Source organism: Chrysochloris asiatica, unplaced genomic scaffold (genome assembly GCF_000296735.1).
Source record: "Chrysochloris asiatica unplaced genomic scaffold, ChrAsi1.0 scaffold00062, whole genome shotgun sequence".
Classification (NCBI taxonomy): domain Eukaryota; kingdom Metazoa; phylum Chordata; class Mammalia; order Afrosoricida; family Chrysochloridae; genus Chrysochloris; species Chrysochloris asiatica.
In genome coordinates this window covers 358949-373052 of record NW_006408580.1, presented here as the reverse complement: position 1 = coordinate 373052, position 14104 = coordinate 358949, and the positions used below count along the sequence as shown (strand labels likewise).

The window sequence follows — 14104 nt, the reverse complement described above, 5'->3', positions numbered from 1 at the left end:
TTCCGAGGCTGTAAATCTTTACGGGAGCAGAACGCCTCATCTTTCTCCCGCGGAACCACTGGTAGTTTCGAACTGCTGACCTTGAGGTTCACAGCCCGATTCGTAACCACCAACCAATAAAGTCAGTAATAATGAAATTGAAGACTTATACCAACTTTTTCCATTTGAAATTAATGAAACATTCAATCAAGATGCGCTGATAATTACTGGTGATTGGAATGTGAAAGTTGGAAACAAACAGGAAGGATCAGTTATTGGAAAATATGGCCTTAGAAATAGAAACAATACTGGAGATGATAGAACATAACAGAATTTGCAATACCAACAACTTATTCCTTGCAAATACCTTTCTAAAACAACAAATATCTTTCTAAAACAACTATATACAAGGACATCACCAGATGTGGAAGATCTCAATAAAATCTGCCAAAACAAGGCCAGGGGCCAGCTATGGAACAAATCACTAATTGGTCATATGCAACTTCAGGGGAAGCTGAAAAAAACTAAAACAAGTCCATGAGAGCCAAAATACGACCTTGAGTATATCCCACCTGAATTTAGAGACCATTTCAAGAACAGATTTAATGCATTAGACACTAATGACTGTAGATCCACAATCAATGTCCATGGTAGCAGCAAGTCAAGAAATCAAATAATGTAATGATGCAAATCTGCTGCAAAAGACCTCTTTAAAATGTTAAAGAGCAAAGATGTCACTTTGAGGACTAGGTATGCCTGATCCAAGCCATTGTATTTTCAATCAGCTCACATGCATGCAAAGGCTGGACAGTGAATAAGGAAGAACAAAGAAAAACTGATACATTTGAATTATGGTGTTGGTGAAGAATATCGAATATACCATGGACTTCCAGAAGAATAAACATATCTGTTTTGGAAAAAGTACAGACAGAATGCTCCTAAGAAGCCAGGATGATGAGATTTTTATCTCATGTATTTTAGATGCCTATCAGTAAGGAACAGTCCTTTGGAAAAGGTATCAATCTTGATAAAATAGAGGGTCAGTGAAAAGAGGAAGAGCCTCAATGAGATGAATTGATACAGTGGCTGCAACAAATGGGACCAAACAGAGCAATGATTGTGAGGATGATGTAGGACAGGGTAGTGTTTTGTTCTGTTCTGCATAGGGTCTCTGTGAATCAAAACTGACTTGATGGCACCTTATAACAACAACAGACTGGAAACAGTTTTTCAGAAATGTTAGGTTCCAATATCTAAAATATATAGAACACAACAAAAAGGCAAACAACCCAATTTAAAAATGGGCAAAGGACATGAACTTCACCAAAGAGGACATTGAAGTGGCCTACAAACACATGAAAAGATATTCGTGATAATTAGCCATTGATGAGAAAAAATTAAAACGATAATAAGAATTCATCTTATCCCTGTGAAAATGGCACTGATTAAAAAAAAAAGAAAGAAACAAATAGAAAACAATAAATGCTGGCAAGGATGTAAGGAGATTAGAACCTTAATCACTGCTGGTGGGGATATAAAATGGTCCCACTACTATGGAAAATATGGCATTTCCCCATAAACCTAGAAATAGAACTACTTTATGATACAGCAATCTCATTCCTATATGTCCTAGACACCTAATAGAAGTAACACAAACAGTGCACACTATGTTCATTGCAGTACTATTCACAATAGCAAAAAGATGGAAACAACCTAAGTGTCCATGAACAGATGAACAGATAAACAAAACATGGTTCATACATACAATGGAATGCTATGCAGCTGTAAAGAATAATGATAAATTCTTGAAACCTCTTATAACATGGATGAATATGGATTACACTGTACTGAAATGTACTGGGATTGGTCATTTTGAATTTGACAATCATATAGTTTGACTTTGCTGGGAATGACAAATTGAATAGGAATGGCATCATATTCATCATCAAAAAGAACATTTTAAGACCTATATCTTGAAGTGCAATGCTGTCTATGATCGGATAATATCCATATGCTTACAAGGAAGATCGGAGTCCTGGTGTGGTGCTGTGGGTTAATGCACCAGACTGCAAAACCATTTGAACTGCAAAGTCAGTGGTTCAAGCTCACCAGCTGCTCCTTGGAAACCCTATACAAGGTCGCTATGGGTAGGAATCGACTCGATGACACATAACAACAACAAACAAGAAAGACCACTTAATACCACTATTGTTCAACAAAGACAGTGATGATGAAATTGAAATTCTCCCAACTTCTTCAGTGTGAAATTGATCAAACATGCAATCATGATGTACTGATAATTACTGGTGATTGGAATGTGAAGGTTGGAAACAAAGAGGAAGGATCAGTAGTTGGAAAATATGGTCTTGGTGATAGAAATTATGCTGGAGATCACTTAATAGAAATTTGCAAGACCAATCACATTCATTGCAAATACCTTTTTTAAACAACATGAAAGATGACCTGTACCTCACTAGATGGAATACACAGAAGTCAAATTGAGTACATCAGTGAGAAGAGACACTGGGAAAGGTCAATATTATCAGGCAAAACAAGGCCAGGGGCAGACTGTAAAACAGACCATCAACTGCTCATATGAAAGTTCAAGCTGAAGCTGAGAAAAATGAAAACAAATTTCACTAGAGCCAATATATGATCTTGAACATATTCCATCTGATTTTAGAGACCATCTCAAGAACATACTTGACCTATTAGACTTTTATGACCAACCAAAGACCAGAAGATTTGTGGGATGATATAAAGAACATTGTACAGGAAGAAAGCCAAAGGTCATTAAGAAAACAAGAAAGAAAAGACCAAAATGGATGCCAGAAGAGACTATGAAACTTGCTCTCCAGCAGAGATGCTAAAGTAAATGGAAGAAATGAGGAAATAAAAGAGCCGAACAGAAAATTTCAACAGGAAACTCAAGAAGACAAAATCAAGTATTATAATGAAATGTGTAAAGATCTGGCGTTAGAAAACAAAAAGGGAAGAGCACACTCAGCATTTCTTAAGCTGAAAGAATTGAAGAAAAATTCAAGCCTCAACTTGAAATATTGAAGGATTCTATGAGGAAAATATAGAATGATGCAGAAAGCATCAAAAGAAGATGAAAGGAATACACACAGTCACTGAACCAAAAGAAATGATTGATGTTCAACCATTTCAAGAGGCAGCATATGATCAAGAGCCAAAGGTACTAAAGGAAGAAATCAAAGGTGCTCTGAAGACATTGACAAAGAGCAAGACTCTAGGAACTGAAGGAATGCAAATTGAAGTCTTTCGACAAACTGATGCAGTACTGGAGGCCCTATGCCAAGAAATTTGAAAGACCTAGCCAACTGATTGTAAGATATCCATGCCTGTGTCCATTCCAAAGAGAGTTGACCCAATGGAATGCAGAAATAATTGAACAATGTCGTTAATATCACATGCAAGTAAAATTTTGCTAAAGATCATTCAAAAACAGCTGCTACAGTACATCAGCAGAGAACTGCCAGAAAGTCAAGCTGGATTCACAAGAGGATGTGGAACAAGGGATATCATTGCTGATATCAGATGGATCACTAGAACTAATGAATCAATCTTTATTAGTAAATAAGGTTAATTCATAACACACTCTTACCTTCTGTCAGTGACCATAACTAATGATACTGGTAAAAGTGTGTAATATTTGTAGCAATGTTTATGTAATCAAGTTGGTAACGTTGGGTCGATCTTGATATTTAGTTGTAATGTAATTAATAAAACTGGTAATTATTAATATTGTTGTTGTTAGGTGCCATCGAGTCAGTACCAACTCATAGTGATCTTATGCACAGCAGAACGAAACACTGCCCGGTCCTGGGCCAACCTCACTACTGTTGCCATGTTTGAGTTCATTGATGCTGCCACTTTGCCAATCCATCTCGTTGGGGGTCTTCCTCTTCTTTTCTGACCCTCCACCTTACCAAACATGATAGCCTTCTCCAGCGACTGGACCCTCCTGACAATTTTTACAAATAATGTTACAAATTTTTACCAGTTAAAATTATATTTACTTAAATTATTAATATAAGTAAATATACTGGTAAAAATTTGTAACATTTGTAAATATGTGATGACATTTACTAGTAATGGTGGTATAACTTCTATTTGCAACTAAAATCTGATTCACAACTGTGGTACTCATAATTTCTATTAGTAATCATTACCTAATATTTGTATTTATTTATAGTATCAGTTAGAATCTTATCACATTAATCATTGTTTTCACCAGTAACTATAATTAAAAACATATCCAAAACCCAAAGCCCATTGTCATCAAGTCAATTCTGACTCATAGCAACCCTTCAAGACAGAAAAGAACTGCACCATAGAGTTTTCAAGGCTATAATTTTTATAGAAGGAGGCTGCCACATGCGTCTCCTGTGGAGCAGCTGGTTGAGTTTGAACCACTAGACTATCAGTTAGCAGCTGAGAATTTAACCACTGCACTACCAATGCTGTTAGTAATTCTAATATGTAATAATGGTAATAATTTGTTGTATCTGTAGCAATATTTTACAATGTTTGTACTAATCGTTTAATTTTCTAGTCATTGTAATTGTGTTGTAGTGAATTATTTAGTATGTCTCATCTAGCCTTAGTCTTTGTAACTCCCACCAAACAACTCTTTTCCTAATGGGTCTGGCTAAAAGAACGTGGGAGAAGATACTGATAGAATGATATGACTCTGTTGTGAATGATTGTTAACAGAGGTCAGTGTGATTGTAAAAACCTGGAACTCTAACATGGGTATAAAATGAACCATCAGAGAGGCAGGCAGGGGTAATCTCACTGCTAACAAAGAAGAGTTCAGGGTGGAGGGTGTCTTTTAGATCATGAGATCACCGCACTTTGTATCTCTTCAGCCCAGGGACAGAGAGCTGTGACATTGGAGGGGTGGCAGAGGAGGGGGAGCAGCACAACTAAGATAGCACTAAACAGAGCTGCGGGCTTCCTAGTCAGTGGAATAAGTAAAGCTGAGTTGCTTTAGGCAGGATGCTTGCTTGCAGAGTGGGGTGTGTCCAGGCACTTCATTGAAGGAGCTAGGTTTGCTAACCCTGGGAGCAAAAGCAGAGTGCCTTCATGCTGAGGCTTATGGTAGAGTGGTGTGCCCCAAAGAGCTTGTTAACACTGCCCAGGAAGAGGACAGGGTTGAGAAAAGGCTGTCCTGACTAGAAGAACTGTGTTCTGAACATTTCTGACCCTGAATTGCAACCTGTGAACTTCCCTTTGTTGTTGTTGTTAGGTGCCATCTAGTCAGTTCCAATGCACAGCAGAAGGGAATCCGGTCCTGCACCATCCTCACAATTGTTAAGTCTGAGCCCACTGCTGCTACCTCTGTGTCAATCCATCTCCTTGGGGGTCTTCCTCTTTTTTCACTGACCCTCCACTTTACTAAGCATGATGTCCTTCTCCAGGGACTGGTCTCTCCTGATAACATGTCCCAAGTATGAGAGACAAAGTCTCGCCATCTTGGAGTTCAAGGAGCATTAGACTGTACTTCTTCCAACATATATTTGTTTGTTCTTCTGGCAGTCCATGGTACTTTTTAATAGTCTTCTCAACACCACAATTCAAATGCAGTGATTGTTTTGCTGTCTTCCTTATTTATTGTTCAACTTTCACATGCATATGAGGCAAATGAAATTACCATGGCTTGGGTCCAGAACACCTTAGTCCCCAAACTGAAATCTTTGTTCTTGAACATTTTAAAGAGGTCTTGTGCAACAGATTTGCCTAGTGCAATACATCATTTGATTTCTTAACTACTGCTTCCATGAGTGTTGATTGTGGATCCATGAAAAATGAAGTCTTTGATACCTTCAATCTTTTCTCCATTTATCATGATGTTATTTACTGGTCAAGTTGTGAGGATCTTTGTTTTCTTTACATTGAAGTGCAATCCATACTGAAGGCTGTGCTCTTTGATCTTCATCAGTATTTTAACTTCCTTAATAAGCCCCATAACTGAGTATGATCTGAGTTCTATGTGGCCATTACAATGAATTCTCAAACCAAGCTGGTGGCATGTTTTGTTTTGTTTTGTTTTTTTACAGTTTGGTGGCATTCATTGCAATGGCTCCAGACTCATGATAGCATGTGGTTTTGTAAGAGAAACAATGAAGCGCCATGGGTAGTGAAACCTTTGATTCGTAGGTTACTTTGGTGGTTTGTTAACTGTAATGGTTAAAAGGAATATAAGAAATTGTTAAGCAGCTACTGGAATCACTTTGTGCAAAAGCCAGGCCAGAAAAACAAGATGGCTGATAGGGAGTCGGCGCCTACCTGATCTACCCTGTCAGTCGCAGGCCCAAGGCCATATGCACATGTGTGATAGAAATGGTTATTGATTATAGATAGCTTGTAAGCATATTTTCAGCCTATACTCGATTGGATCTGCTAAAAGAGAAGTTAGGAATTTTCCAGAAGGGGCAGGCTATATTTTAAGCCTTTGTGCAGAACTCCTGAGAGAACAGGAAAGAACTGCAGGAAAAGAAAAGAATGGACTGTTTGACTTTTTTTTTTTTTTTTTTTTTTTTTAACTACCAAGCAAGTAGTTTGGCATTGGATGCATCGAGGAAGGAAAACTCTGTGCCCATCAGAGAAAACCTCATTCTAGGACTAAAAGTTCAAGGGAGCCAGCAAGCAGACAGCCTGGTATGTGCATTTGTGACCATTAGTAAATTCATGGTATTGATAAAACCTATCACAAAGCAGTGTCATACCTTTTCATGTGTTCACCATAACTGGCTGTACGCTCTGGTCAATATCACTACAGTAGTTATGACACTTTCCCTCTTGCCCACTTGACTTTCCCCAGACTTACCATTTCTTTATGATTGGGGTAGAAGGTCTGATCGATTAGGGGGAATTCCTCTGTCCCCAGTTTCTTGTGCAGTCGGACCATCTGGGCAAACTATAAGAGCCAGGAGAAAGGAGTCAGCAGGTCCTTTACCTGGAGGAAGTCTCCAAGATGGGACTTCTAGTTTCTAAACTTCCTCCATTCTCAAAAATCTCAGTGGTTTTAGATTCTCACATGCATACATGAGACATGCCCTCTGCCAATAGTACCCTCCACATTACTTACCACCCAGGGCTTGTCACAGAAGTTGTAGACGGAATGTAAAGAGTTAACACTGGGGATTCCAGCATATTGTAGCCCAATGACCAAACTGCGGTAGTCTCCATTCCTTGCCATGCTGAAGGCATGCTGGCGGATCAGTACAAAGTCCGGCTTCAGAGACCTGGGTGGCAGAGGTAGAGGTGTTGAGGGTCCCCCCCCCCCCCCAGAAGTTCTCAACTGCTCTTGGAACAGAGACCAAGTTTCTGACTCTCCACAGTCTCCAGAAATTGCAAAATGGTTTATTTCCTTCACACAGATTCACAAACTCTTTCCTCTGCTTCTAGACCCCTTTCTATCTTTTCCCCATCTGTGATCCCCTTAAGCCTTTCCTACCTGCTCCTCTCTTTATCAACATAAGTTTTAACGGTTTCTACTCACAATCCCTCAGACTACTACTGCCTGCCCTCAAAGTGTACCACCCAGAATAAATTTCAGTCTCAGAGTCTCTAACACAGGCTGTTCCTTCTGCCTGAAACATTTTCTTCCTAACTATCCGCATGGATCACTCCTTCACCTCCTTCAAGTCTTTAATATTTCCCACACTATTGGACTATCCTATCCAAATTGAAAACTCCACCACCATCCAACAATCCATGCATCTCTTTACTGTTATTTTTTCTTAGCATTTTTATACTATTTATTTTTTTGTCTGTTTTGTCCATTGCTAGGTTCTTAGCACCTAGAATTGCTCCTTGCACACAGTAGGTGCTCAACAAACATTTGTTAAATGGAAAATGCTGGCAGCAACATGCAGTAAATGTTCAATAAATGTTTGTTAAATTGATAAATGAAAATTTGGGCTTGTGGTCTGCTTGGATCCTTGGCTTTTCTTCGAGGGGGGGGGGAAAGCCATCTCCCTACATTCTGTGCCTAAGTTCTTGCTCACAGATGGATGAGTGAGGAGCCTCCCTCAGCATTAATGGACCTGAAAATGGACCTGATACTTTGCCCATAATACCAAGGTACCCTTTTTATACTCACCGCATGACCTTCACCCCATTCCGAAGAACTTCCATGTCCACAGAGAATCCACCATTGGCATGAGCCACAAGGTTCAGATCAGAGAATTCAGCCTGAGCCGGGGAGAAAATCAATGACTCACTCACATCACACAAAAATTCGTAAACAGTTTGCAGTCTGGATAGCTGATGCCCAGGTTCACCTGCCCCAACTCACCTGTTCTACTTTAATGTCAATTTCTCCATGGATCTTTTTTCCTTTGAAGTATTTTGCCCTAGAGAAGTGAAAGCAGAACACATCTGTCAATACTCCAATCCCACGAAGGAAGACAAAACCCAAGCAGATCGCTTGATTCGCCATGTTCACCCCTCAGTGCCACTATGGAAACTATAAAGTGCTTTATAATTGTTGAAATACTTTGAAAAATAAAGAGTGCTGTGCGAACAATAAAGTCAGTGGTAATTCACATTGTTTTTGTTGTTAGGTGCTGTCAATTCAGCTCCAACTCATAGCAACCCTACGCACAACAGAATGAAACACTGCCCAGTCCTGTGCCATCCTCACAATTGTTGTTACACTTGAGTCCATTGTTGCTGCTACTGTGCCAATCCATTTTTTCACTGACCCTCCACTTTAGCAAGCATAATAGCCTTCTCCAGAGACAGGTCCAGATCCTTCCTCATAATATGTTTGACATCTCGTCATCCTGGGCTTCTAAGGTGTATTCTGGCTGTACTTCTTCAACACAGATTTATGTATTCTTCTAGCAGTCCATGGTACTTTTACTATTCTTCTCCAACACCATAACTCAGATGCATCAATTCTTCTACAGTCTTCCTTATTCATTGTCCAACTTTCACATGCATTTGCGCCTATTGAAAATATTGTAGCTTGGGTCAGGCTTGGGTCTTCAAATTGGTATCATTGCTCTTGAACATTTTAAAGAGGTCTTGTGCAGCAGATTTGTCTAGTGCAATACATCGTTTGATTTCTTGACTGCTGCTTCCATGAGTGTTGATTGTAGATCCAATCAAAATGAAGTCTTTGACAACTTCACCCTTTTCTCCTTTATCATGATGTTATTTATTGGTTCAGTAGTAAGGATTTTTGTCTTCTTCACATTGAGGTACAACTCATACCGAAGACTGTGGTCTTTGATCTTCATCAGTAAGTATTTTAAGTCCTCTTCGCTTTCAGCATGCAAGCTTGTTTATCATCTGCATATTGCAGGTTGTCAATGAGTCTTCCTCTAATCTGGATGCCACGTTCTTCTTCATATAATCCAGAGTCTCAGATTATTTGCTCAGCATAAAGATTGAATAAGTATGGTGACAGATTATAGCCCTGGTGCATACCTTTCCTAATTTTAAACCATTCAGTATCCCCTTGTGCTGTTCTAATGACTGCCTCTTGGTCTGTGTACAGTACAGGTTCTTCATGAGCACAATCAAGTGTTCTGGAATACCCATTCTTTGCAATTCTATCTATAGCTCGTCATGATCCACACAGTTGAAAACCTTTGCATAGTCAATAAAGCACTAGTATTCTCTTTTTTCAGCTAAGATCTACCTGATGTCAGCAATTCTGTCCCTTGTTCCATGTCCTCTTCTGAATCCAGCTTGAGTTTTTGGCAGTTCCCTGTTAATCTGTTGCAGTCATTCTTTAATGATCTTCAGCAAAATTGTACTTACATGTGATATTAACGATATTGTTAGATGATTTCCGCATTCCTTTGAGTCACCTCTCTTTGGAATGGGCATAAATATGGATCTCTTCCAATTAGTTGGCCAGGTAGCTGTCTTCCAAATTTCTTGGCAGAGATGAGTGAACACCTCCAGTGCTACACCAATTTGTTGAAAGATTTCAATTTGTATTCCATTAATTCCTGGATCCTTGTGCTTTGCCAATGCCTTCAGTGCACCCTGGATTTCTTATTTCAGTTTCATTGCTTCTTGATCATATACTATCTCTTGAAATGGTTGAACATTGAGCATTTCTTTTTGGTACAATGACTCTGTGTATACCTTCCATCTTTTTTTAAATGCTTACTGCATCATTCACTATTTTGCCCATGGAGTCCTTCATTACTGCAAGTTGAAGCTTGAGGGATTTTTTTCTTCAGTTCTTTCAGCTTGAGAAATACTGAGCCTGTTCTTCACTTTTCAGTTTTCTAACTCCAGGTCTTTACACATTTCATTATATTTGTCTTCTCAGGCTGCCCTTTGACATTTTCTATTCAGCTTTCTTCCATCCACTTTAGCATCTCTGTGCTGGAAAGCACGTTTCAGAGTGTCTTCTGACATCCATTTTTGTCTTTTTTGTTTTTCCTGTCTTCTTAATGGCCTTTTGCTTTCCTCCTGTATCATGTGCTTGATGTCATCCCATAACCATTCTGGTCTCCCAGTCATTAGTTACCTAATGCATCAAATCTTTCTTGAGATGTTCTCTAAATTTAGGTTGGATATGTTCAAGGTCATATTTATTTTGGCTCTTGGAGACTTGTTTTCATTTTCACATGAAGCTATGTCAAGGGATACTGCAAACTGTAAAATACTTCCTTAAACCACAGACAGCAGACATTTTCCAAAATACGGTCTGCTAGTTTGCTATTGTAAATGTTGAAAACCATTGTAACATACTTTGAACTTGCAAGGTTTTTCATGCCAAAGAACTTGTAAAATACATCTCTATGAAGGAATGTGGCTGTATCTGTGTGTATTTCAGTGCCTGTAAATGTCTCAGTGCCCTAGTCCGCTTTTGTGGCCTGAAAGATCTCTCTGTTCTCTGGGTCTTTTTCAAGGGGGAACACATTCTCCTCATTTAGTTGTGTACTGTGAGAAACACAAACAGCCGTGGGTTACCAATGGTATCAGAAAAGGAGAAGCCGATTGAGGGGTACAGATTGAGATATTTCTAAAGAAGCTGTAGCCTGCACTTCTGGGGTGGGGGAGGGAATGCAGCTGAGCCTGAGGGAACACCAGAGGAGGGGAAAGGAGGAGGAGGAGCAGCGGCAGACACATCATAAACTGCTATGTCACTGTCTCAGCTGAGCTCTTCCGGGGGCTTCCTCCCAGAGTCCAGGATTTCTTCTTAACCGGCCTCTCCACAGAGCCTCAGGCCCAATCGGGTTTCTCATGGAAGGTGTGTGAGGGAAGGAGACATTACTAGGGTCACTGGCATGGACACATACACAAAGCACAAATGAGCCTTCGTGACATCACAGACACACAAAAGGTGTCAGATACAGCTAGTCATTCTGTTGTGCTCTCTCTCACACACACCATTACTGACACTGTCCCCTCACAAGTGTGAAATAGAATTTCAAACCCACACCTATAAATCATCTATAAAATGATGATTCCAGAGTATATCACTTTTCTTCAAACTTTTTGACCACAAGTATAGGGGATACTCGTGGTCTCCTATTTAGGACCAAAGCATCCATCACCTTCAGCTGCTGGGAATATCAGCTGTCAGCAGCTCATAGCTTTGTCCCCACTGGGACTAGACCTCTGTCACAAGGAATTGCTTTGGTCAAGGCCACACTTACTTTCTGAAGGTTGTTGTTGTCGTTAAGTGCCATTGAGTCATTTCTGACTCTTAGTGACCCCATAGCCAATAGTCATACTATGAGGGAATACAAAGACCAGTTTTTCTGCCTCAATATGGGCTGACTCTGAAGGACCCTCAAATTTCCAGATGCAACCTTAGCTTCTTCCTTGACCCAATTCTACCCTTCTTGTAAAAGCTGATCCAAAAGATAATCCCCAAATATGCTTTCTGCATGTAAATCTCTTCCTCAAAATGGTTCCAGGGAACCCAAGCCAAAACAGTGAGCAAGAGATGTGAAACTATAAAGCAGATGTGGCGCTGTGGGTTAATGCGTCAGACTGCAAAGCCGTTTGAACTGCAAGCTCACCAGCTGCTCCTAGGAAACCCTATACAGGGTCGCTGTGGGTCAGAATCACTCAACGGCATTTAGCAACAATAATGCAATTCTTGAGTGGGATCACCCAGTAGCCAACTGGCGGGTGATGAGGTTCTATTACTGGTGGGAGGTGGAACACAGATAGCCCGGCGTGCTGTAGCAATGCATCAGGTTCTGTAGCAGTTCCAGCCTGGGACACAGCAGCCCTGCCACTTGGGCCATATGACCCGGTAGATCTTATGATACTGGAGGTGTCAGTAGTAGGAAAAAATGGAGAAGCCCAAGTAGAAGAATCACAACACAGGCCCCTGGGGTTCTGCAGCAGTAGTACCTTTAACTAATGTTGTTGTTATATACCGTGGAGTCGGTTCCGACTCATAGCGACCCTGTACAGGGTTTCTGAGGATGTAACTCTTTACGGGAGCAGAAAGCCTCATCTTTCTCCCATGGAACAGCTGGTAGTTTCCAACTGCTGACCTTAACGGTTCACAGCCCAATTCGTAACCACTACGCTACCAGAGCTCCTTACCTTTAACTACTAGTGGATGGTAATGGGATACCAGTGTTAAGGAATAAAATATCACTGGCACTCGAAGAGTTATCAGAGAAATAGTAACCAGACTTTAGTTGGTTAAGTGCCTTCGATTAGCTGAAGAATGATATGACCTACTCAGGGTAAATAATCATCAATTCAAGACAAAATGTGAAAACCAGGGGGCCTCCTTGCACTGCATTTAAGGAAACCCTGATCTCCTGCAGATAAAGGATAGAGAGAAAGGAGGACCAGGCTCAACACTTAATAAGTGCTTCAGTTACCAACCCTAGCAGATCTCCTATGCCATGCTCAGGAAGGAATGGGACCCTGAGATTTGGGATAGGGCTATCTGGGCAGATGCAGTTTAAAATCTTGAATTTACCGATTTACCCGAGCCCAGAAGTATCCCACTCTCCCTTGTTAGAATAGAGAACTTTCCTGTGCTTGAAGATAATGCAGAGGCCTCAAATGAAGCAGGTGTCGTGTAAAATGATGCTTGTCAGAATATATCCCAACCTTCTCTCCTGGAACCTGGAGTCAAATCCTAGCTCACCTAACTGGAGAGGTTCTAGGCTTGCGAAGCAAGAAGAATCACATGTAGAAGAAACTGAAGAATCGGCTAATATGTATTGGCAGGATCTGGGAGAGAATGCAGGGGCCTAAATCCTGAGGACAAGGGGTAGAACATATAGTCGGAGCACTCTTCCAGGATACAGAATTTAAAACCTTGGCAAGGATGCTAACAGCTGATGCTAACATGCTGGAAGGGTGATTCTTTAAAGCTTGGAAAAGACAATAGCCTATACTGGGTCGCTATGAATCAGAACTGATGGACGGCACTTAACAACAACAACAACAACCTATGAAGCAGAAATGCCAAAATTTCCATGACAGAATGTGGAGGAAAAGATAAAGGGACTCAGAGAAATAGATATGCTAGAGCAGATATACTACTGAAATCTGGAAAGCCCACCAACTGACTTTGCTCTATGGGAGGTCTCAGAGTATATACAATGTAACAAAGCAATAATGGATATGCTGCTAAGAGTGGCACCAGCAATGTTGAGAAACATTGATAATTGTTGAGTAATGTAATAAATGAAGGCCTAGCCAGATCTTGCTCACAGTGGGCCCACTGGGTCCATGCTGTTGTTGTTAAATGCCGTGGAATCAGTTCCAACTCATAGCAACCCTGTTATTTCCCCAGTTTACAAATGCATGATTGAAATGGACATAATTTGTAACTGTCAGACCTTTTAGTTCTACTATAGTGGAGAAGACCTAATGAAAGCCTCTGAAACTGCCTGCCCCTCCCAATAAAAACAGTAAATAAAAAATAATATTGTATCGTAAGGATGATGGTGATAAGCACTGGACCACAAGGTCGGCTGTTCAAACTCACCAGCCATTCCTCAGAAACCCTATATAGGGTCACTATGAGTTGGAACTGACTCTACGGCACTTAACAACAACAACAACAACAACAACAACAACAAGGGCGATGGTGAAAGTTAGTGCTACTTTGAAAGATCTGGAGGGTGCAGTGGTA

General features: G+C 40.4%; 1 protein-coding gene across 3 annotated transcripts in view; it reads right to left on the bottom strand.

The window, feature by feature from the left end:
• The window catches only part of SYN1 (synapsin I), a 111481-nt gene that overhangs the window by 89962 nt on the left and 7415 nt on the right, over nucleotides 1-14104 (bottom strand). For all 3 annotated transcript variants that reach the window (XM_006864219.1, XM_006864221.1, XM_006864220.1), the window contains exons 2-5: nucleotides 8309-8366; nucleotides 8114-8205; nucleotides 7097-7253; nucleotides 6836-6925 (exon numbers count right to left, since the gene is read on the bottom strand). In XM_006864219.1, the coding sequence (XP_006864281.1) occupies nucleotides 6836-6925; nucleotides 7097-7253; nucleotides 8114-8205; nucleotides 8309-8366 (397 nt within the window). The remainder of the gene's footprint in view (nucleotides 1-6835; nucleotides 6926-7096; nucleotides 7254-8113; nucleotides 8206-8308; nucleotides 8367-14104) is intronic.